This window comes from Acanthopagrus latus, chromosome 5 (assembly GCF_904848185.1).
Source record: "Acanthopagrus latus isolate v.2019 chromosome 5, fAcaLat1.1, whole genome shotgun sequence".
In the NCBI taxonomy this organism is placed as follows: Eukaryota; Metazoa; Chordata; class Actinopteri; order Spariformes; family Sparidae; genus Acanthopagrus; species Acanthopagrus latus.
This window is the reverse complement of record NC_051043.1, coordinates 24,537,113-24,558,136: the sequence shown is the minus strand read 5'-3', so window position 1 is coordinate 24,558,136 and position 21,024 is coordinate 24,537,113. Positions and strand designations below refer to the sequence as shown.

The following is a 21,024-nucleotide window of genomic DNA, read 5'->3' as shown; positions in this document are numbered from 1 at the left end:
CAAGCTTTGTGTTGTCTTTATTGTGGGCTGTGTAGGTCCCACTGTTGGTCCCATGTTGCCGGGCAACAGGGCGCACACGGGGCAGACGCACAGGAAGTTGATAAACCCTCCTTGGTGTTATGCACACACACACACACACACACACACACACACACACACACACACACACCATCCGTGTGTGCGCGAGAGAGCTGATTAAGAAAACAAGCACGCGAGACCGCTATGAAAAATAATTCCGACTTTTTTTCGGAGGCGAGCAATTGTAACACAAGACTTTATTATGAAAAATACAGTTGAACAAAGGGAAGATGAAAAGGAAACAGAGAGAAATAATAATTTTTCTGCCAGATCCTATTAAGGGTGGCATCTTAGTTTTGGCTCACTGATCCGTCTCGGATGATCCGTCTCTCCAACATCTGTCTCCAATTACTCCTCTCTTATGCTATCACATCTTTCATCGGCTTAACGGGGTCTGAGCAAAGATCTGCATACAGCGTGGCAATAGGCGATTAATTTCTGCCTTTCTTTCTTTTCTTTTTTTTTTCCTCCTTCCTCCTGAAGAAACAAAGAGGACTAATGACAGCTGAGGATAATTAAACAACAGAGGAAACAGAGGAGAGGCAGTGAAGAAGTTGTCATATTGCGTCTCGGGGGATGGAGACAAGTGTTGCCACTAGAGCAAGCAGTCGGACAGAACGCCTCATGAGGGATTGATGCCACCTGCGTGCCAGGCTTTCATCAACTGAGATCTGGCCATCAGCGTCTTTTATGTGCTTTTCTTTCTCGGGGGACGGAAATGATTGATCATTGATCGTCAGAGAATGGCAAGTAACGCAAGTCTGACTGCGCTCACACTGTACTGTTCGCTAAATTAGAAAACAAAACGTGGAAAGAAAGTATGATGTACTGACGAGCGGCTGTAGCTCAGGAGGTAGAGCAGGTTGTCGAGTCTGGTAATCGGAAGGTCGCCGGTTCGAATCCCCAGCTCACCAAGCTGCATGTCGAAGCACCCTTGAGCAAGATACTGAAGCTGAAATTGCTCCTCATGAGCAGCTGGCACTTTGCATGGCCATTATTCTATGAATTTGTGTGTGAATGGGTGAATGTGACAAGTGTTTGGAGGTCAGGAGACTGGGAAAAGCTCAATAGAAATGCAAGCCCATTTAACGTGAGAGCTGGGATCTGTAAGTTGCAGGAAACCAGCAAGAGCGAGTGACATTTCCAAAGTATCTGTCCAAAAAAAATCCCAGCCCCTCTCATATGGCCTCCGTCCAAATACACAAAAAGCATCCTCCCTAACCATACTGAGAGCCCCGTGGCGCTCGCCGTCCAGCTGGGAGACGTGAGCGAACGGCGAGCATACGGTCAACAAACTGTCTTCATCTGCTTAGTCTATTAGATACATGAATAAACAACTCTGTTGAATGTCACGGGCATCCAAGCAAAATCCAAAAAGGCTACCCGGAGCGGCACACCGAACGAGTCTGTCCCTGCTGCTTTTGTCATTTTGTCAGAGCATAATATATACTGATTATTACTGGATGTTTGGAGATATGCTACAAATGTAACATATTTTGTGAAAAGCATGAAAATAAAAAAGATAATCAACAATGCAAAGAAACAAAAAGCAAACTGGAAACTGTGCATGTTCAACTCGAAACTCTTATGTGATATTGTTCCATTTATCCCATCAGTGTCATGACTGCTGATAAAACACAGAATATCTGGAGGCTCCCACGACACGCTCTCCTGATACAGTTCAATAGAAACTGTCCTGAAAAATCCCTGCTAACGTACACCGATGCAGTGCGATGCATGGAGGGGGAGGCGCCGTCTCGCTCCTCCGTGCCCGTGATTGATTCGCCCGCACCTAATCTTATCTTTATTCAGATCTTCACATATCTGCAGAAAGCCAGCTAACGCAGACTGGAGGGGAATATTTGGTGGGGGAACAGCCTCTCATTGTGACGCTCCCTGATTCGTCAAATGAGGCCCAAACAGAAAACGCAAGCCTGTATGCATGTAGGGGGAAAAAAGACAGAGAGGGAGACAAAGATCATTGGCTTAAGGATGGGAGAAAAAACATTTGCAGGTATGCAAGCGTGTGGTTCGTGTGTGCGCGTGTGTGTGTGTGTGTGTGTGTGTGTGTGTGTGTGTGTGTGTGTGTGTGTGTGTGTGTGTGTGTGAAACAGAGAGAGAGAGAGAGAGAGAGAGAGAGAGAGAGAGAGACTATCAGTCATGTTTAGAAATCGCATAAAGGCCTGGATCCTCGGCACTCGTGGCCCGAGATGAAAATAGTAGAAGTAGATGTGAGCTCGTCCTCTGGGCTGTTGCTTTTTTCTCTCCGTGCGTCTGTCTCACATCAGCCTCTCTCTCATTTCAAAAAAATCAAACAAGTCAAGGGAGAGTGATGCAAGAAAACACATGCAGAGGTATGCAGGGGAGGCTGAAGCGTGCGAGGAGACAGTTTAGAGTTGAAGGGAAAAGTTTTTGTGCAGAGAGACGGACGAGAGAGATCTGATAGTGAAATATGAAGGTTAATGATGTAATTTCTGAATTGAAAAACCATCTGCACATCTTAAAGCTTTCATACGCAATTCCAAACACTACGCTTCTATGTAAAAAGATAAATAATATTGCAGTGGTGGTCGAAGCGGTGGAGATTTAACAGGCTGTGTCACCAGAAAAATAACTTAACTATTCCACTCTCTAGTTTGGATTAAAGCGGATTTCCCTCTGTTTAAAGCTTAATAATTTCCTGAGAGATTAAGAGAGTAATAAATATGGATTATGTTGTCTGCTGTAAGGATGAGGATGTGCAGCCACCACGAATCCATGCGGATAACATAACGCTCAATAACGAAATAATGCATGAGTGAAAAAACTGGCGAAAACGTATGTAGATGAAGGCCACGAGTCTTCATCTGAAGTTTTTTGTTGTGTTTTGCAGCCACTTCATCAGTGTATTCCCACCGGAGAGACCAAAGCCGAGCGTTCCATGTGTAAAACGTTCCATATTCATTGCTCCGAGGCTAAATACCGAACATTTAGGAAACTGACTTCACACCAGGGGGACGATTTGTTATGTGCCACTTTTAAAAGTGTTTGTAATTTAAGACGTAATTTATGGATGAGGAAAAAAAGACATGGAAACTTAGGAGCAAGATGAAGAATCTGCTATTCCTTTTGCAAGTCGGGTGCCCTTGAAGGGATCTTTCTGAGAGAGTGGAGGGGAGAGAAAAAAGACAGAGAAGAGAGAGCGGACCCCGAAGTAGTTCGGCCGTTTTTGAAGTTTCAGCGTGGCTAGACTCTGAAGCAGCGCCGTTTGAACTATGGATGAGATAGACGGACCTCTTGGAACCTGCCCAGGCACTCATTGGGCTGGTTCTGTCATATAAACTGAAAAGCATCACGTAGAGAGAGTTTTATAAGACGAGATGAGTTCACGTCGAGGAGCATGAGGATGTATAGGCTTTACACAGTTAAGAAAGTTGTCAAAGTTCAGCCATCACCTTTTATTTATTCACACGTTTCTGTTTCAGCTGGCTGATAAAGATGGAAGTGGACTGACCTCGTTTTGAGTTGTTTTTTTGTTTTTTTTTCCTTTTCTGTCAGTTACATTTCACCCAGAAAAAAAAACCCTATTGATCGAAAGTTACTGCTGATAAAAGTTGTGAAGAATCTCAGAAAATAGTGCAGCTTAAATGAAAACTCTTCTGGAATTAGGTCATTTTAGTTCCCAGTTATTCACTTTAGATTTTTAAATATTTGAAGTATTTTGCCTTGATCTAACCAGATCATATCTAATAATGTTCACAGGTAAATTTACTTTGGCTGATATATTTGTACTTTTTGATATTTTAGTTGTGTTTTGTCAACTCAATGTATCTGCTCAAACATACAGTGTACTAACTGAAACATTCTCAATTGAATAATTCAATTGAATGCCTCTTCATGACGGTCATGAACAAACAAGACCATCAGTGAGAATCCGTCTGCCACTTAAAAAAAATCTAAACTATTTTTTCACGATGGAGTGCTGAGGATGCAGTGAGGTGTCTCACAACCTGAGATAAAAAGCTGCTCTGTAGCCTGGTGGTACTGCAGTGGAACAGCTGCCTTACTACTCAAAATGTCATAGTGGCTCCTGCGTTCTATCCTGATGTCTGCATACGCTGATGACACAACAATATGAGACGATGTTGACAACTTTAGCTCAACAAAATTACTGTTACTGTGCAACTGAATCTATCTGCTGAAGGATTACATGTAAAACACTGGTGTGTAAATGGCACTATAATATAGTTTACTTTGTTGCCACAAATACAAAACTTATATACATTAAGGAGAAAAATAGTGGTGCTTACCTGCCTGGAGGTGGCTGTGCTTTGTCTCCACAGGGCCCCAGAATCAACAAAAATGTAAGTTCCTTGGTTTAAGTCAAGGAAAACACTGTTGTTAACTTGGTTAAGGTCAGGAAAGATGTAACAAGTAGTCGGTTGGATATTGACAAAAAACTAAAAAATCTGCTGATGTGAAGCATTATAATATTAATGAGACAGGAGACAGAGTTTTGGTAAGCAGTTATTTAATCAACTCAGTTAGATGTTCAAATATAGTTTTTTCCCAGGATTTTAAATTACAACTCATTTAATCTAGACTAATTAATCTGGCATCCTCTCCTTCTTACATTGGCTACAGTTATTTGTTGCTTGGATCATTAACTTGATCGGCTCCTCTTTTCATGATGTCAGAACTGTTGTCTGTTTGTGTTTCAGTGCTCCACTCATTTCTATATCATTTACTCATCTAACTATATTTTTTCTTCTTTTCAGTTAAAGTGACACTCTCACCAAAAAGCAGCCCAGGCTTTATTTGTGAATGTATATGAGTCAAACCTTCGTGTAAAACCATAATTATGAGGAAGAGGCACTTACCCTTGTTTCGTTTTCATGCAAGCTATTTTTCAATGGAGTGCTGGGACACTCTTATGCTAGCATCAAAACGCAATTTTTAAAACACTAAGAAGGCTCGACACATCATGAGACTTTGCCCGTAGTATCACCAGGGTCTCTACGCGTGAACACGAGCATTGAGATAATTGTTTGTGTACACAGAGTTTACTAAAAAGAAGGTTTTTGAACAGCTCACGTTTACAGCTGTATCTTCAGCATGCCTCTGTCATGCGACCTGACAGGAGGGCTTGCGGAGCGGTCCGCCATTACTCTCCTTCCTGTTATGTTCCACTCGGGGATCAACACTTTTTGTCTGCCATGACGGCAGCACGCCGAAGATACAGCTGCTAACGTGAGTTGTTAAAAAAACCTTCTCTTTAGTAATCTCTGTGTGCACAAACAAACTTTCGTGTTGTGTCGAGCCTTCTTAGTGTTTTAAAAATAGCAATTTTGATGCTATCGTAAGAGTGTCTGTAGCACTACGCTGAAAATGTGCTTGCCCAAAGACGAAACTGTAAATCTTGAAAGTGCCTCTTTCGTCGTAATTGTGCTTTTATGACTCATATACATTCACAAAAAAAGCCTAAGTTGCTTTTTGCTGAGAGTTTCACTTTAATCTAAAACATTTCTGTGCTGCGACCGTAATCAATTCAAACGATGTTCCACAACATGTTAACATTCGAGTCACAACCCGCTCTGTGTCTTGCTGGAATATTTACAACTAGTAATAGAAGAAAATGATGAATAATTGGTTTCTCTTTAACTATTCCCTGTTTCCTGTTTTTGGCTCCTTTTGCCCGGCAAGAAAAAGGAACACAAATCAGAGCTGCGCTGAAAATAGCTCAGGCTTGTGCTTCGGTGGTGTTATGGCTTCATTAAATGAGCTCCGCCATCACAAAAAACCCCTTTAAAACTGACAAATAAGACACGTAGAACATAACAGTGAAGGAGCAACAGAATTGGGGTTTATTTTGGGAATGAAACAGCCACGTGAATGACAGAAATACAGAGGAGGGAGAAGAAAGAGATGCCAGGACAGCTTTAATTCAGCGATTATGGATCTCAACAGGTTGTCCATGTCACATTCACGAGGGATGAAAAACAAGAACCAATGCCACGATTAGGATTCATCGGTGGATGTTTGACGGCGTGCGGTTGAGGCGTGCTGAGGCGCCTCAGTCGGCGTTTGCATGTGTGGTTTTTTTGTGTGAGACTGCAGTTGTTGCCAGAGTGTCTGAGGGAAAACAGCCTCTGATAATTAACTTGGCTCAACTCGAGTCACAGCTCTGGACACGGAAGGTAAAAAAAGGTAAAAAGAGTGCACATGAGTACAGTGTCGGCGAGTTGTGCGAGGACGCACTCGAGATGCAGCAGTTAGTGCGCGAGCGAGTGAGGTGAGTGTTGCGTGCATATACATACTGCTCGTGCACGATAACCTAATCTCAGAAGCGCAGACGTCTTCGAGCGGGTGAAGACCTCGAAGTGAACTCACTTTGTGAAGAGTTCACTTGAGAAATGGCAGGCGAGTGTAAGCAGTTATTATTGGCCCCCGACTTAAAGATTTGATGGCAATGCTCAACCTGCGTAATGGAAGTGCAGGAAAGTTCTCCGGATGCTATCTAACGATAATGCGCAACGGAGTGCAACAATTTATCTCTTGTCCCCCATTTGTATGGTGATGTGAGGTCTTATGAAACTCTGAAACGCTGCTTGAAAAAGGTTTTGTTTAGCACCAAAAATACCTTATCAACACAGCCCACTGGTGAGCCGTATTCATGAAGAGTCTTTCTGGATTTTGTTGATGGAGGCTTTTGTTTGAGGGGCTGAGCGCCGAACATTACAGCGAGAGGGAGGCTGTTCTATCCTATTGTTGGACATCCCCTCCTCTGAGAAAAGAGCTACCCTTTTTAGATTTGATCAGCGCACCAGAGGCAATAGCCAGCTATTGAGCAGCGGGGGGAGAAAAGAAAAAAAAAAAAAAGACAGTTGTTTGAAAATCATTCATCTCAGCTGAGACAAAAGTTTTCAAGTGTGGTTTTGCTTTTGTGGGTTGACCTTAAGTAAACTCGAAGCGGGAATGACTAATAATGCTCCTGTGTATAGTCTCTGTAGCAGCCTACAAGAAGCTTTTGTAATGTTACATACACAAATTACAACACTCCGAGTGGAACGTACTGCATGAATGAAATGTCTAGGAAAAAAAATCCAACGTGGCAAGGCAAAACCTTTATGAAAATGCACCCTTGTTGGCTTGGTGGCTGATTTCATTGGCAGTCCCTTCGTCTGATGTTAAAGGACACCCCACAGGCTAAAAAATATATAAATAATGCTAATAGAGATGAATAACATGGGAAAACTCCATTGTCAGATGATACAGGTGGGTAAAAATAGCATCAGTGTTGACATATTTTGGTGCCAACAGGCATTACACTGCTGATGTGACGCTTTAGAAGCTGCACCGATGTGTTATTAGTTCGCCCTGTATGTGTGTGCTGTTTGTATTATGTCATTTGTGATATTTCATGTATAGCAATGATGATATTTACAGAAAAGCGTATAAATGTGTATATTTGTAGATAAACCAGCGTGCTGTTGATCTGTGACGATCAGACCAAGTTGTCCTCTTTCGACCACCAACCTCTAACGATCCATGAAATCTCTTTCGCAGCTTTGCAAGCCCAAGTTATTATCGGCCCTCTGCTGATGTGATAACCGGGGATGCCAGTGAAATGATAACAAAAACACTCCTCCACCCTCCTCCTCTTCTCCCACAGCTGTGTTTACCTCCGTCTTTTCATACTGTACCGGCAGCAAAACTCCCCGGAGTGAGTGCGGAGTCTTGTGGTTTCCTCTGCAGTCAAATCTCAGCCACTATTTTAACATGTTCAGGAGGAACCTGGTTATGTGCAGAGACATAGTGAGGCATGAATATTTTGCCTCGCTGTAATGCTGCGCACAGTATTCAGGTCATACTGTGATCCAATATGTAACCTGTATCACTGTAAACTATATAAACTCGTTGCCCTTTCACCCTCTGGCAAGCTAATCTGATCTGGAAAATGTTAAGATTCGATTTGAATTCTTAAAACAAATGTAATTTGTTGGCTGTATTTGATTTTCAAAATAAAGTATTCCATTGGCATATTTCATAAATATTTATTTAACCATCTCTAGTCTCTGTTTGTTTTTTCCCTCGGCTGTGATAAAAATGAATTTATGCCTCCGTGACTCCAGACCAAGACAAAGCTGCAATGCTTATGTCCCTGAATGTGTTATTGCTATTTTGTTGTGTTTTAAGAGGCCATATGAAAAGTATTAGGGGTTAGCCACTGTACACATGTGGTGTATGCATTGCTTTTCTTTTGTTTACCAGGACAATGTTGCAACAGAGGTGCACAGGAATATTATTTCAAGTGGAAACGCGGAGACTATCGCAGGGTGTCAAAGGTGCTTGTAAATGCTTTAACCTGGATTTCACCTTAATTGGAGCAAGGCCGATTGCCCGCTTGTGCTACGCATGCAAATGCGAAACATAAAAGGCTGCCGTGCCTAGATAATCCCGCTGAGTCCTCACCCAACCAGAGAGCTCATCCATCTTGTTCACCGTTGACCTTACATTTCCTATAGCGACGGACGGAAGGTGGAGTTTCAGTCTCTCTCTCCGCTCTCCTCCGCACTGTTTCCTTTTTTTGTTTTTTGCACTTTCGGATGTAGACAGGCTGCAGACCTCAGGGATATGAGCTGTGAGTGTCAGACACTTGGAGAGGAGAAGTACTGTTGATAAGTTGGAAAAGAAAAGAAATACGCCAGTGCATTTAACAATCTCTTAGGCGTGCTCAGACTGCTCAGCCCAATAACACTGTTTTTTCAGCTCTGAAGTTCTCATCAGCTGGAAAAAGTTGCAAATTTAAACAGAGAGCTGCTTAAGCATTCCCAATCACGTTTACAATCAGACAGGGGCGAGCCGACCTTCAACACGTCACTTTCATGGTACCTGATTATGATTGTGTCTGAAGTAATTAATCAAACTTGAGCCAATATTAAACAGTGTTCTTGTTCTGGTACATGAAACCAATTCCTCCCTCTCACCAGATACATCGTCTCTGTTTATGGAACCAGGTTGCGGCTGCAGGCGAGAGCGTTTCCACTCACAGACCCCAGCGTTGTTTTCATCGTGGGAATTTTTCCTTGTTACGTCATTGTATGACTATGATCATGGAGTCCAGTTTAAATACATTAAAGTTATGGGATGGCACACTGCGCTTTAAGAGCGCTTTTACATCCATTACATGCTGAGCTGTTCAGTCAAAAACAACCTGACCCCTGACATGCTCAGTCTTTTCTCCTTCGTCATCTCTTTTACCCCTCAGTCTTTTATGCCAGAGGAGTGCTTCTTCTAAAATGGCTCCAAGCATGTTTTTGTGTCCTTTCACTTAAAATCAATCCATGATGCAAATGTAAGCAAACATCAAGCATAAACACCAAAATTCCAAGAACAGAGCCGGAAGTTATTACTCTTTATAACTTTTTAATAAGTAAATCTATGTTATTGGTGTCTTTTTTTTTTTTTTTTTTTTTTTTTTTTCTGATGCTGTCAAAGCATTTTTGTAAACACAACAGCAGAATTGGCCTTTAATTTAGTACAACGCTGAAAAGTTTGGGCATTGTGTTCAATGTAAATGAAAACAGAGGGCAATCAGTCACAAACACAATGCGCTGATAGCTGCAGGTTTTGAGAAGTGTTCCCGAGACCATGTAGTAATATCGTTTATACAACCGAGTGTTCCATCCCTCATTAGATTGTGGTTTCAAGCTTTTCTCAATACAGATAGATTTGCAGGAAGCTTCTTTGTCGTCCAACTTGGTAATTTTCGGCAGCTTCCCGCTAAAATTAAAAACGCGAAAAGGCAGAGTTTGTTCATTCTGGGCTACTGTAAAAACATGGCAGTGCAACAAGGTGACCTCCAGGGAGGGAGTCCCGTTCACTGTCGATATAAGTTAATACATTTTCTGGTGAATATACACTAACTAAAACATACCTATGAGCATTTTCAGTCCACTTCTGACAAGTCTGTTCTGCTAGATGCCGGTACATCTTACACACTTTACCTTTAAGAGCAGGAATTTACACTTCAGATAATAAAGATAAGGCTGTTAAAATTGATAAACATTTATACAAGCATCTATACTGTTTGGACGCTGACACACTCAGAGACATAGAAACATTGAGTTTCTCCAGAAAAGTTGATGGAATGGTCACTTTTTGTTCCACTGTGAGAATATATATATGTGTGTATATATATGTATATATATATATATATATATATATATATATATATATATATATATATATATATATATATATATATATATATATATATATATATATATATATATATATATATATATATATATATATATATATATATATATATATATATATATATATATATATATATATATATATATTTATCTCCTGATAAGCCAAGCTGCAGTTGTGTTTTCAGTGGGCTGACATCAGAGGTCATTGCATACACAATGTGCATAACAATACATTTCAGCCCTTCTCACCTAAATGTAGCATGGAAAAAAAAAGAGCCCCTTAATGTTCAGCTGTAAGCTGTTGAAACAGATATTTTACTAATTTCCTTCCACAAAGCCCATAATCTTTTCAATTCAAAAGCAATAATGAAAAGCCATAAAATTATTCTTCAAAGTAATAAAGTGCTCTTTCCACTCTTTTTAAGGTTGTAAAGAGTAGAATGAACCGTTTTGATGCCCTGCAGTGAATTACTGCGCGCGCGCACACACACACACATGCAGACACACGCTCACATGCACGCACGCGAGCACACGCCACACACACTACAGAGGTCCACTGACTGTGAAATTACCCAATCAGAGGGTCTTGTCAGTTCTCAGACATTAGTCATCTCACATGGGCCTAACTTAGGTGATACACACACACGCGCGTGCGCACTCGCTCGCGTGCACGCAAACACACACAGCAGAAGACAGAAGGGGCTTGAAAATTTCATAAAGCTCCATTAAAGTTAATGACACACCAAGTCCAAAATAATGTGTGAGAAAAAAATGTGTGTGTGTTCTTGTGTGCGGGGGCGCGTGTGTGTGCCCGTTTGAGTGAATCATCAGACGAGGTGTCAGGATGTGAGGATCGCAGCCAGGTTGTTTATTCTCCACTTTTCATCTTCCTGTGAAAATAAAGATTTATTGAATGTTAACGAGAATCTGTGTTAATAACCGGCACCTTCACTTCTGCAAAACAATCCGCAGCTCTTAGCCTGAGTCACTCTGACCCTCCGGTTCCTCTCATGGACAAGCTGCACAGAGCGTACGTTTTATACACACCTACACTTTGCCCACATAAAAACATGCCCATCAACATGTAGAACATATCCAGCATATAGCCACGGTAAAGAAGAGCCGCAAGCCATCTCCTCAGAGGGAATGAGAAGCAGTAAAGCTGCTGCAGCAGTTGATGCAACACTACATTTTCAGGCTAACAGTGCAGTGTTGACCGTCGTTGGGAATTATATCCATGCTCTGTGTTCGAAGTTAGTCCTCATAGGCCACGTCCACAGCGTCTCAACGTACTAGACCATTATTCAGCTCATCGACAAAGACAGATGAGTCGAGAAGGAGTAGCTTTATGAACGTTTGCTTATATATAGAGGATGCGCTAATCTAAATTTGGAAGTATTGCCAAAAAAATGCATTATAAAGAAATGGAAATCTGATCTCCCAGTGCCGGTTGGATTGTGGGTCTCAGAAGTGAACAATTGTATATCTTTGGAAAAGATACTAATGAACTCACTAAGGAACAATCTTTTTTTTTTTTTCCAACCTTGTATTAACTACATGGATGAATGATTGTCGCCATGGTCCCACACTAGTGATCTAGTAGATATTCTTAGTTACATTTGATTGTAATTTTTACTTCATTATTTATTTTATCGCCTGTTAATTATTGCACCAACTTGTGAACAAGGAGTGTCACTGTGTTGTCAGTGTGTGGCTGTATGTTTTGTTTTCCACTAAAAAAAATAAATACTCCACACACTGACTCCAGTATCCAATATGCAGATATACTGTTGTATACTATTGTATGTATTATGTAATGCAAACAGCTAAATATAGTCAAGGGGAGGGTACAGAAACAGGCTCTGTATGTAGATACTTCACAAAGGGAAGAGCAATGAAAGGCACAAGGAATAGATGCATATAAAACGCTCCTGCAAGTAAAAGTCTGAGAAACACCGTTTCAACAATGTGTTGATCCACAGACAGTGTAATATCATGCCTACAGAGAGCTATAGGTCAGTATGTAGTGATATATGCCTCCACTTATGTTTGCTTTCAAACTTGAATGACATAATTCTTAAATAGAACAAGGATCTCTTGGAGAACCATCTCAATAAATTCATAGATTTATGATGCACATTTCTGAACATTGTGAACTCTGTTTAAATGTTTATTATTTTTTTTTATTTTCAGGTGAAATATGGCCGTTTTGGTTTCGTGTGGGACGCAGCGGTGCTGGAGTACGTCGCTAATAATGATGAGGACTGTTCGTTCTACACCGTCAGCAACACAGCACCAGACCGTGGCTACGGTATCGCCATGCAGCACGGCAGCCCCTACAGGGACATCTTCTCCCAGAGGTAGGAATCTTAACAGCAGCCAGCATCCGGCAGCATCTCTGACTGCATTTTATTTGTTAATTTAAGGACACGCGTCAGATGCACATTGATGGGAAATGCCAGTTTTATTCCATGTTTTTCATGTCCGTCATGTTGTCTTCAGTGCGAGGTCGAGAAAGACTTTTTGTAGAAAAATGCATAACTTGAGGAGAGGTCGTGAAAATTTTTACTGCTCCGAATTCATTTCAGCCAAATAAAAAACGGCCACTGCCATAAACTTTGCCCCTCTGCTTGTTTGAAAACTCTCGTCTGTAGGTCAGACACCAAGTACATAGCAGATTAAATGTACATCGATCTCCTAGAGAAAACAGGCAAATGGCACTTTCACAACTTTTGTGCAGCTCCGTTGTTTAACCTTCCGCACAAACTGCTGGTTCACGCTGAGGTTAAGCAAGTCTGACAACACAGCCTCACAAATAAGTCAAGAGCAGACAGTAAAGATGTATCCCAACTGATCCCGGCTGTTTATGTTGTTGCCGGAGCACCCGGGGTGGGGGTGGGGGAGGGTGATGTTTGTTCAAAGCATCTCATGGATCAGGAAAGGAACTGAAGTCATTCACTCATTCACTATTCATGTGGTCCCATATGACTATTAGGAAGCTCGATAACCACACAGAGGTCGCTCACTCATCTCCTGTCAGCCGCCGAGCAGCCGTCAGCGCCCTGCTTTACAATGCTGAGTGTCCATGTTTGTTTGTTTGTTTGCATTCATTTTTAATGCCATGCCGTGAGATATGAACCACATCACCAAACTGCAGGTTCGGTCATGTGAGGTGAAGTGTCTCCGTGAAGGCCACGTAAGGGTTTGCTTGAAGATCGGCGGAGTTGCACGCTGGCTTTATTTCCGAGCGGGGGCTTGAGATGGTTTGAAGAGGAGGGGGGGGAAAACACAATGTCTGATGCCTTCATTAAGCTGTCATCATTTATTTTATGTAAAATAGTGTGTCAGCGCGTGCGTGGTTAGAGATGGAAACACATTTTTTTTCCGTGTGCGGGCCGATATGTGTGAGCTTTACAGAGCGTGTGAGTGACTAGGCCTGTCTGTTTACAGAGCCATATCCGGTGGAGCGTTGCGCTTCAGAATATTGCCTATCATGGCTGTTATTAAAATAAACAGGCAATTAATTGACAGGCCATGTTTCCAATTCCCTCCTATTATTTCAGGGAGGTGGGGGGGCAATGTCACACTCCTGGGAAGGCAGTTTCAGACAGTTTGCTCACACTGGTCCCCGTGGCTCCAACAAAAACACACACAGGAATTATCAGGAGAATGAAAAAATCACAGGAGGTATAATTGTGTTGTTTTCCTTTGCTGTGATTTTTTTTTTTTTTTTGATTTTTTGATTTTTCATCCTGACACACTTTGTTATACAGGTTAATGAAGCACAGAAAGGAGTTTTAATAGGAACTGTATTAGCAGTCCATGGTCTGATCACACATGAAAAATATTATCATTCCGCTTAATTTTTCGTCATTTGCCTGGTCATGATAAATCTGGGGACTTGTTGATGACCGGTGCAACGCCATCTCTTCAAAATAAAAGTGATTAAATGGTCATATGGTATTTTTTCCTCACAACTAACTTGACCAACCATGTCTGCGTTTGTGCAGGATATGATCAACATTAATACCAGGGAATAAATTGGGTATTACATGTAGATTTATACTGGATTCTGATTTTGTTGAACACAACTAGTCTTAGCTTCCACGGATAAGAGAGGATTTTGGTTTTAATTTTTACAGTAGCAGAAAAAAGTTGGAGTTTCTGAATTATTAAGCAGCCAATCATAATCTCTGTCCACAGCAACGAGCCCAGAATGCTGTGAAGGCACCTTTCCAAAATACTGAGGGGGAAATGTTGTGAAACTAGTGTACAAGCCTGTTATTAAGTCTACCAGGCTGCAGTATCTACAGAAATGGGCAGAGATGGGCATTCTCATCAGTGGATTGCTGTCTGGATCCCATTCACTCAAAGTGGATTTCTAAAGCATTAACACACATTGTTGGCTTGACGGGGGGAAAAAAGCCATCCAAAAACCGCTGGGGGTAATGGGAGGAATTATATCAGAAGCTAACAACTGCTTCACTGACCTAACCCTTCTCAGATGCCAGTACAGGCACATGTGTCAGGCACCACCAGTTATAAAAATAGTTGCTTGAGCTCCTGTATGAGTATATTCTGTCAGGCATTTCTTTAGTCTTCTAAAAAAAAAAATGGATTTTTCATGTCTTGACATGACATGGCAGAAGAAAAATATTGACTTCAGCTTCAGGCTTTTTTAGTCTTTGTTTTAGAAGAACATGTTCAAGTGTACAGCAAGATTTGTGCAAGGCTTTTGTTTCTGTCCATCACAACTTTTTTCAGATAAATTGCTTTCCGTGGGTTTGGATTCCTCCGGCCCGTCCTCGCCAGAAAAACTGCCAGATAGATCGTATCTGCAAGCAGCATCTAGCTGTGGTAGTAATCATGGCAGGCAGAGAGAAGGAGGTCAGGCGACGTACTATCAAATGGAAATTCTGCTAATGAAGGAAGTTGGGGTGGACAGATGGGTAGGACGAACACTGCTGGTCGTGACCTTTCTGAAACCAAAAGTCAAAAGTGAGTTATTTTAACCACAGCTACAAGGGTCCAGTATGTCGTATGTCGCTGGTACTCTCTAACAGTAATAGTTCAGAAAAGTGTTAATGTTAACAGATGACATATGATAATAAAGTTGAGATGGAAAAATTCTTTGGCACTTAGACTCTACAGGGAGATTTTCTAATCAAGGTCCATCTGCCCTTAGCAGCAGCCAGAGGAGTGCAGACACTGGTGGTGTCGGTGGCTGATGGCTCTGCTGAGACCGAAGAGGCTGATGAGGCTGTAGAAAGATTAGGCTGATGAATCTACGATGATAGGGCGGTGATGGGGAAGTAGAGGGTGTGCAGGACAGCGGCATGACCCAATTTAAGGCAGGAGGAGAAACATTTAAAAAGGATCAGTAGCAAGATGGTAGGCTGAACAAAAGAGAACAGCTGATATCTCACTTAACAGCCCTAGACAATGACGGCAATGACATGATGATGTGAGAAATAAACTACAGTCCAGGCACATAGGAACAGTACCTGTCATTTCGTGACTCATTGGCAATTGACCCGTCTTATTACTGTTTTTAAAGCTTTGTGGCAGATTTCATCCTGTCCTTGCTACTGTTTTCAAATAAAACTCCATGAAGTACATAGAGCGGTGTCCCGCAAGGATCAAAACTGGGTCCCCATATGTTTACTCTCTATATTCACAATAGTCATTTTCTAGCTGGCATTTTTGCTGATGATGACATCTCCATTGTGCACCAAGGCTTCCCCAGACTTGGTTTGAAGTCCAAATCAACAAAATGATCGTATTATAACACCTGTTCCTACCCATGCCCACAGCGGTGATCTAGTAACAGACTTCTGTCATGGGCATGCACTACAGACAGGCTGAAGAAATCTTTTGTACCCAGGGCGATCACACTGTTCAGTGCCACACAAAAGGGAAGGGGAGAACTGGACTTTTCAGCATGAGTCTCTTTCTTCCCCTACCATCACATCACTGTGTCTACTGTCTAGTTTACAGGCTTTACAATTTACACCTCTGTATTTTAACCTTAAACTTTGTGTGTTATATTGTCCTTATTTTTATTCTAGAGATGTTATTTTTGTTCTAGTTTTTCCATATTTCCATACCCATATTTAACAACAAGCAGAGTTTTCATTTCATTCCTGCGCTGTCTTCTTCACATTCTTTTTATATTTACTATTATATTTCTGTGAGTGATCTGTTTTTTATGTGGGTAAAATATGTGTGTATGTGTATGTATAAGCTGCTGGATGTCCAAAATTTCCCTTGGGATGAATAAAGTATCTATCTATCTAGTTGATATAGTAGTATAGTAGCATTGTAAAGCAACAGGGAGTGGTTTCAATATCAGATTGTGCCACAATAACTCATGCGGAAATCATTGATCATAAATGACAAATACTAATCCGCCGTTTCCCTTTTGAAAACTGAGAAAGAAAACAAACACGAGCCATTTATGCCGAATAATGGGTTACGTGCACCTCACTATCATGCATTCTTCCAATTCAATTTGAAGTTGGAGTCGACTGTTCCTCTGAGGGACTTTAAAGATTTACTTGACGATATGTTTTTTTTGAGTGCTTTAATTAAATTTGTTTTAAGTCGCCTTTGCAAAAGAGATCTCAATCTCGATGAATTTTCCATTGCTCAATAATAAAAAGAAAAGAAAGACGAGACTTGGATTCAAGCTGTAATACTATAAAGACAACACAAACATGCGAGATGATGCGTTAATGTGGCGGCGATCGATAAAGATCTAAATACTCAGCGATGGTGTGGTGTAATTGGAGAGGGAATCTGCAACTTCTGAAGAGTACTATCTATTACGTGTGTGCATGTGCAAGTGCGTGAGTGTGTGCATTCTGCATACTTAAGAAGTGTTTACTATCTGCAGGTCCCTTGAGGTAATGTGAGAGATGAAAACTAATTTATTTGCTTTGACACTTTGGAGAGACAGAGAGAAGGCCAGCATCTGTGGAAAGAGACAGACTGCTACAAATTCATCCTTCTTTTACCACTTTGTTTGTTATGACGAAGCCGTCGCCGGAGCACAAGTGCAGCACCACTGTGTGTGTGTGTGTGTGTGTGTGTGTGTGTGTGTGTGTGTGTGTGTGTGTGTGTGTGTGTGTGTGTGTGTGTGTGTGCAGATCTGAGTCTATTTGTCGGCTCTGTCGAACAAATAATGTGCGGCTGTGTATGCACTCGTGTGTGTGTGTGGGTGCTTGCTGTGCTGTGATTGATGGAGACAGCCTGCAGATTTACCAGAGTCAGAAAACAGTAGCGTAAAGGGCCAGTTCGCTAATTTAAACTGACAGCTACTGACAAGTTGTTTTGAAGTGCTGAAGGGGTAAGACTATGGAGAAGAAAAAAAAAAATAAGCCCTCTCTCGCAGGCATATATTATTTTTGTCTGTTTGAGTCTGCAAGCATTGATGTGAAAATTTTCAAATAGAAGATTTAATCCATAGCAGATGGACATCTTGAGGGTGCTGCAGTCTAAGAAGATAAGCTGCGGGCCAGACATTTTATTGTGCATACTGAACGCGATTACGTCTTACATCTCGATTGCAAGATAGATGAGGTGCCTCTTTGTTAGCGATTATGGTCAGGGCCGCAGAATTTAAAGTGTGCAGTGTAGTGAGTGCTACAAATTCAATGGAAGTAGATGATAAATGTCAGTAGGAATAAACAGTTCAGAGGAAATGAGTTATATGCTCATTAGTATGATTACACAGCGCAGTGTTATTTAAATGATAATTCCGCTCTTCAGTTTAGGCACACGTTGGGCGAGCAAAGAGCTCCACATTTTTGCATAAAAATTTGATCATGGTACAAAACTTGTGTCACAAAGATACATGCATTTTGTTGTTCTGTTGGCCGGCTGCAGGCAAATGTGGCCTAAGGGCCAATAGTTGTGTGCTTCCAAAATAGATCCGTGGTACACTGCATTTCTGTGGGGACTGTGGCAGTGCGTGTTGTATGATACGCTTGAGGGCCCAAATGATGCACAAAAGAGCGACAAATCACTGCAGCGATCACAAACAAAATGACACCTCAAAGACAATGGAATCAGATTGCTGTGCCGAGCGTGTACCACAGGCTGGCTCCATTCTGGAGAAACGACATTAGATTGTTGGTTTGCGGTCTTGTCATTTCCTTCCCTGAGTTGAATGAAAGTAACCACATTAAAAAAAAAGAATCCATCAGCTTTGATGTCCTTGGCAAATGAGCTATGATTTTGGACAGCTGAAAGGGATTTGGACTTTTTCAGAGCCTAAGTGGTTTGTTTAGTTTTTAATCTTGAAATAAGATGCATGTTTAAAATTTGAGTTCCTTGTCAAAAAAAAAAAAAAAAAACAGGATCAAAGAGGAATTGATGAAGTTCATTACTGCGTTGGTGAGAATGGGTTTCATGTGAGTAAAGTGACAGAGTGTAAGGACCCCAGCTAATGTGTCTGTCTCATCGCAACTTGTTTCAATACACAATAGAAGGTAGCAAGGTCACGCGGCATGCATATGTCTGAGTGATTACAATTATATTATTTTTCTCTCCCTCCATCAAGATCATTGGTGCAGACTTTTTGCATTTATGCAGTCTTAAATCAGTGCATCCTTCCTTCAGTGTTCCCTCTACAGCCTTGCTGAGCTTTTGCGAGTTTATCTCATATCCTGTCCAAATGATAAATTCAAGTCAAACCATAGTAAGCAATGTGTTTTTTTTTTCAATATAAAAGAAGTCCTCTAATAAAAAAGTTGTTTTAAAGTGATATTAAAGTTGCTGTGAATAAAAAGGAAAACTGACTCATTGTTCGCTGTGGTTTCCATATTGATCTCGGCGACGCTCGTAACAATAAAATTGTCAGCAATAGTTTAGAAAACTGTTGATGAAGTTGAGTTGTGAAAGTTTGGTTATTGCCAACCTCAAAGTGAAATTTAATGAATCATGTAGTGTGGAGTTTGCCATCTGAGATATATATGATAGAGATAAACTAAGCTGCATCACTGAAGGACACATATAAATGGCTTTTAAAGCTGCCCATGTAAATCTTACATTTTAGTCCCAGCACACGGGTTGTAAACACAGGAGGACTGAGGGTAATAGCTCTGTCACTGGATTTTTTTTAAAAAGTAATCACTTGATCACATTGGTGTTACTGTGGGTGAAATTGCCAGGAGCTGTATATTAGATGTAATGATCTGACAGAACGTCCCTCTTATTGTGCTGGTAATCAGCCAATACAAAGACTCATTAAACTTTTTTAAAAATCAGGTCAGCTCTTCGTAAGATGCTTTGTTTATTGCCTGTCAGTCACATGTGACAACTCAATTTAATTGCTATACCTGCAGTTAGTCAGTTGATATGAGACTGATAAGCACCTGTTTTGATATTGTTCATTTCTAAAGCAAAACTTTCAACAGTCTGTGATTCTGACATTTTGTCACACACTTTGTCTTAAGGTAATTCAAGGTAATCTTCATGAGCATTTTAAGTTTATCAATAAATTGATTAGCAGATGAAATGATAATGAAAATAAGTGCTGATTAGATTCAACCAGTGTTGATTAAATAAAGTGGCGGCAACACCTTGTGTGATAAATTAAACCTTGTGTCTGTTGTTTGTACTGAGCAGCCTTTGTGACTTTTACACTTCATCACATTTGCCCACTGATACAAGAGCTGAGCAGCATTCTCACTAGTGGAGCCTGCTAGCACACAGTTTCTATAACACCTCTGTGAATGTTACTGCACTGAATTTTACCGGCCCAAGCAAAAGTTGCACAGAGCAGCTTTTGTTTGCCTTCATAGTGGTTTATTATACCCTATTCTCTATCATAAGAATAACTCAAGTTTTGCAACATCAGGGAGTGAAAAACACATTTTGTTGAAAACAGTCTGGCTTGGTTTCTAATCCTCGATGAGAAAACTAACTTTATCCTCACTTGCTGTTCTGTTTTTGAGGGCCTTCCGAGGAACATATTATCCAGAACATTGGCATTTTTTCAGATTTGTTCTTTCTCTCTCTCTCTCTCTCTCTCTCTCTCTCTCTCTCTCTCTCTCTCTCTCTCTCTCTCTCTCTCTCTCTCTCTCTCTCTCATTTTGTGAGTCACTGGCAATCGACCCGTCTTATTACTGTTTAAAGCTTTGTGGCAAGTTCCAGACTGTCTTTACTATTGTGTTCAAATAAAGCCCCACAAAGTACTTAGAAAGGTGTCCCACAAGGCTCAATATTTGGTCCCTGTGTGTTTACTCTCTTTATTTATGGCAGTAATTTCCTGCTGGCATTTATGCTGATGATGCCATCTTGTATTGCACAAACTCCATTGTACACCAAGGCTTCCCCAAACTTGTTGTCCAAATCAACAAAACATTTGCAGATCACTTGGTTTCGAATCCTGGGCAAGAAAACTAACTTTATCCCCACTTGCTGGTTTTGAGGGGCCCTGATGAATATATTACCCTGAGGCATTGGCATTTAAAAAAAAAATAAAAAATGTTTCCCCCTTTCCTTCTCTCTCCCTCTCTGTCACATTCTCTTTACTATTATTTAATTCATTACATTGGCCATAATCCAGATTTCCATTTTCATCCCATTGGAAGGAAAGAAATCCCCAGAATAAGAGCAGAGTGAGAAAAAATATGTAGAAGAAGTAAAAGATTACATCAATGAATTTGTATTCAATCAGCTCAATTCAAACAAGTTCATAGAATTCATGTTTAAAACAACTGAGATTCATTTGTTTTGAAGA

At 41.0% G+C, this 21,024-nt stretch overlaps 1 protein-coding gene across 7 annotated transcripts in view; it reads left to right on the top strand.

Annotated features, from left to right (window-relative positions):
* The window catches only part of grid2 (glutamate receptor, ionotropic, delta 2), a 480,315-nt gene that overhangs the window by 435,908 nt on the left and 23,383 nt on the right, over window positions 1-21,024 (top strand). For all 7 annotated transcript variants that reach the window (XR_005075218.1, XM_037099101.1, XM_037099104.1 and 4 more), the window contains one exon: window positions 12,471-12,637. Coding sequence is in view for 6 of the 7 variants with exons in the window: in XM_037099101.1 (XP_036954996.1) it covers window positions 12,471-12,637 (167 nt within the window). In the remaining variant the exon portion in view is untranslated. The remainder of the gene's footprint in view (window positions 1-12,470; window positions 12,638-21,024) is intronic.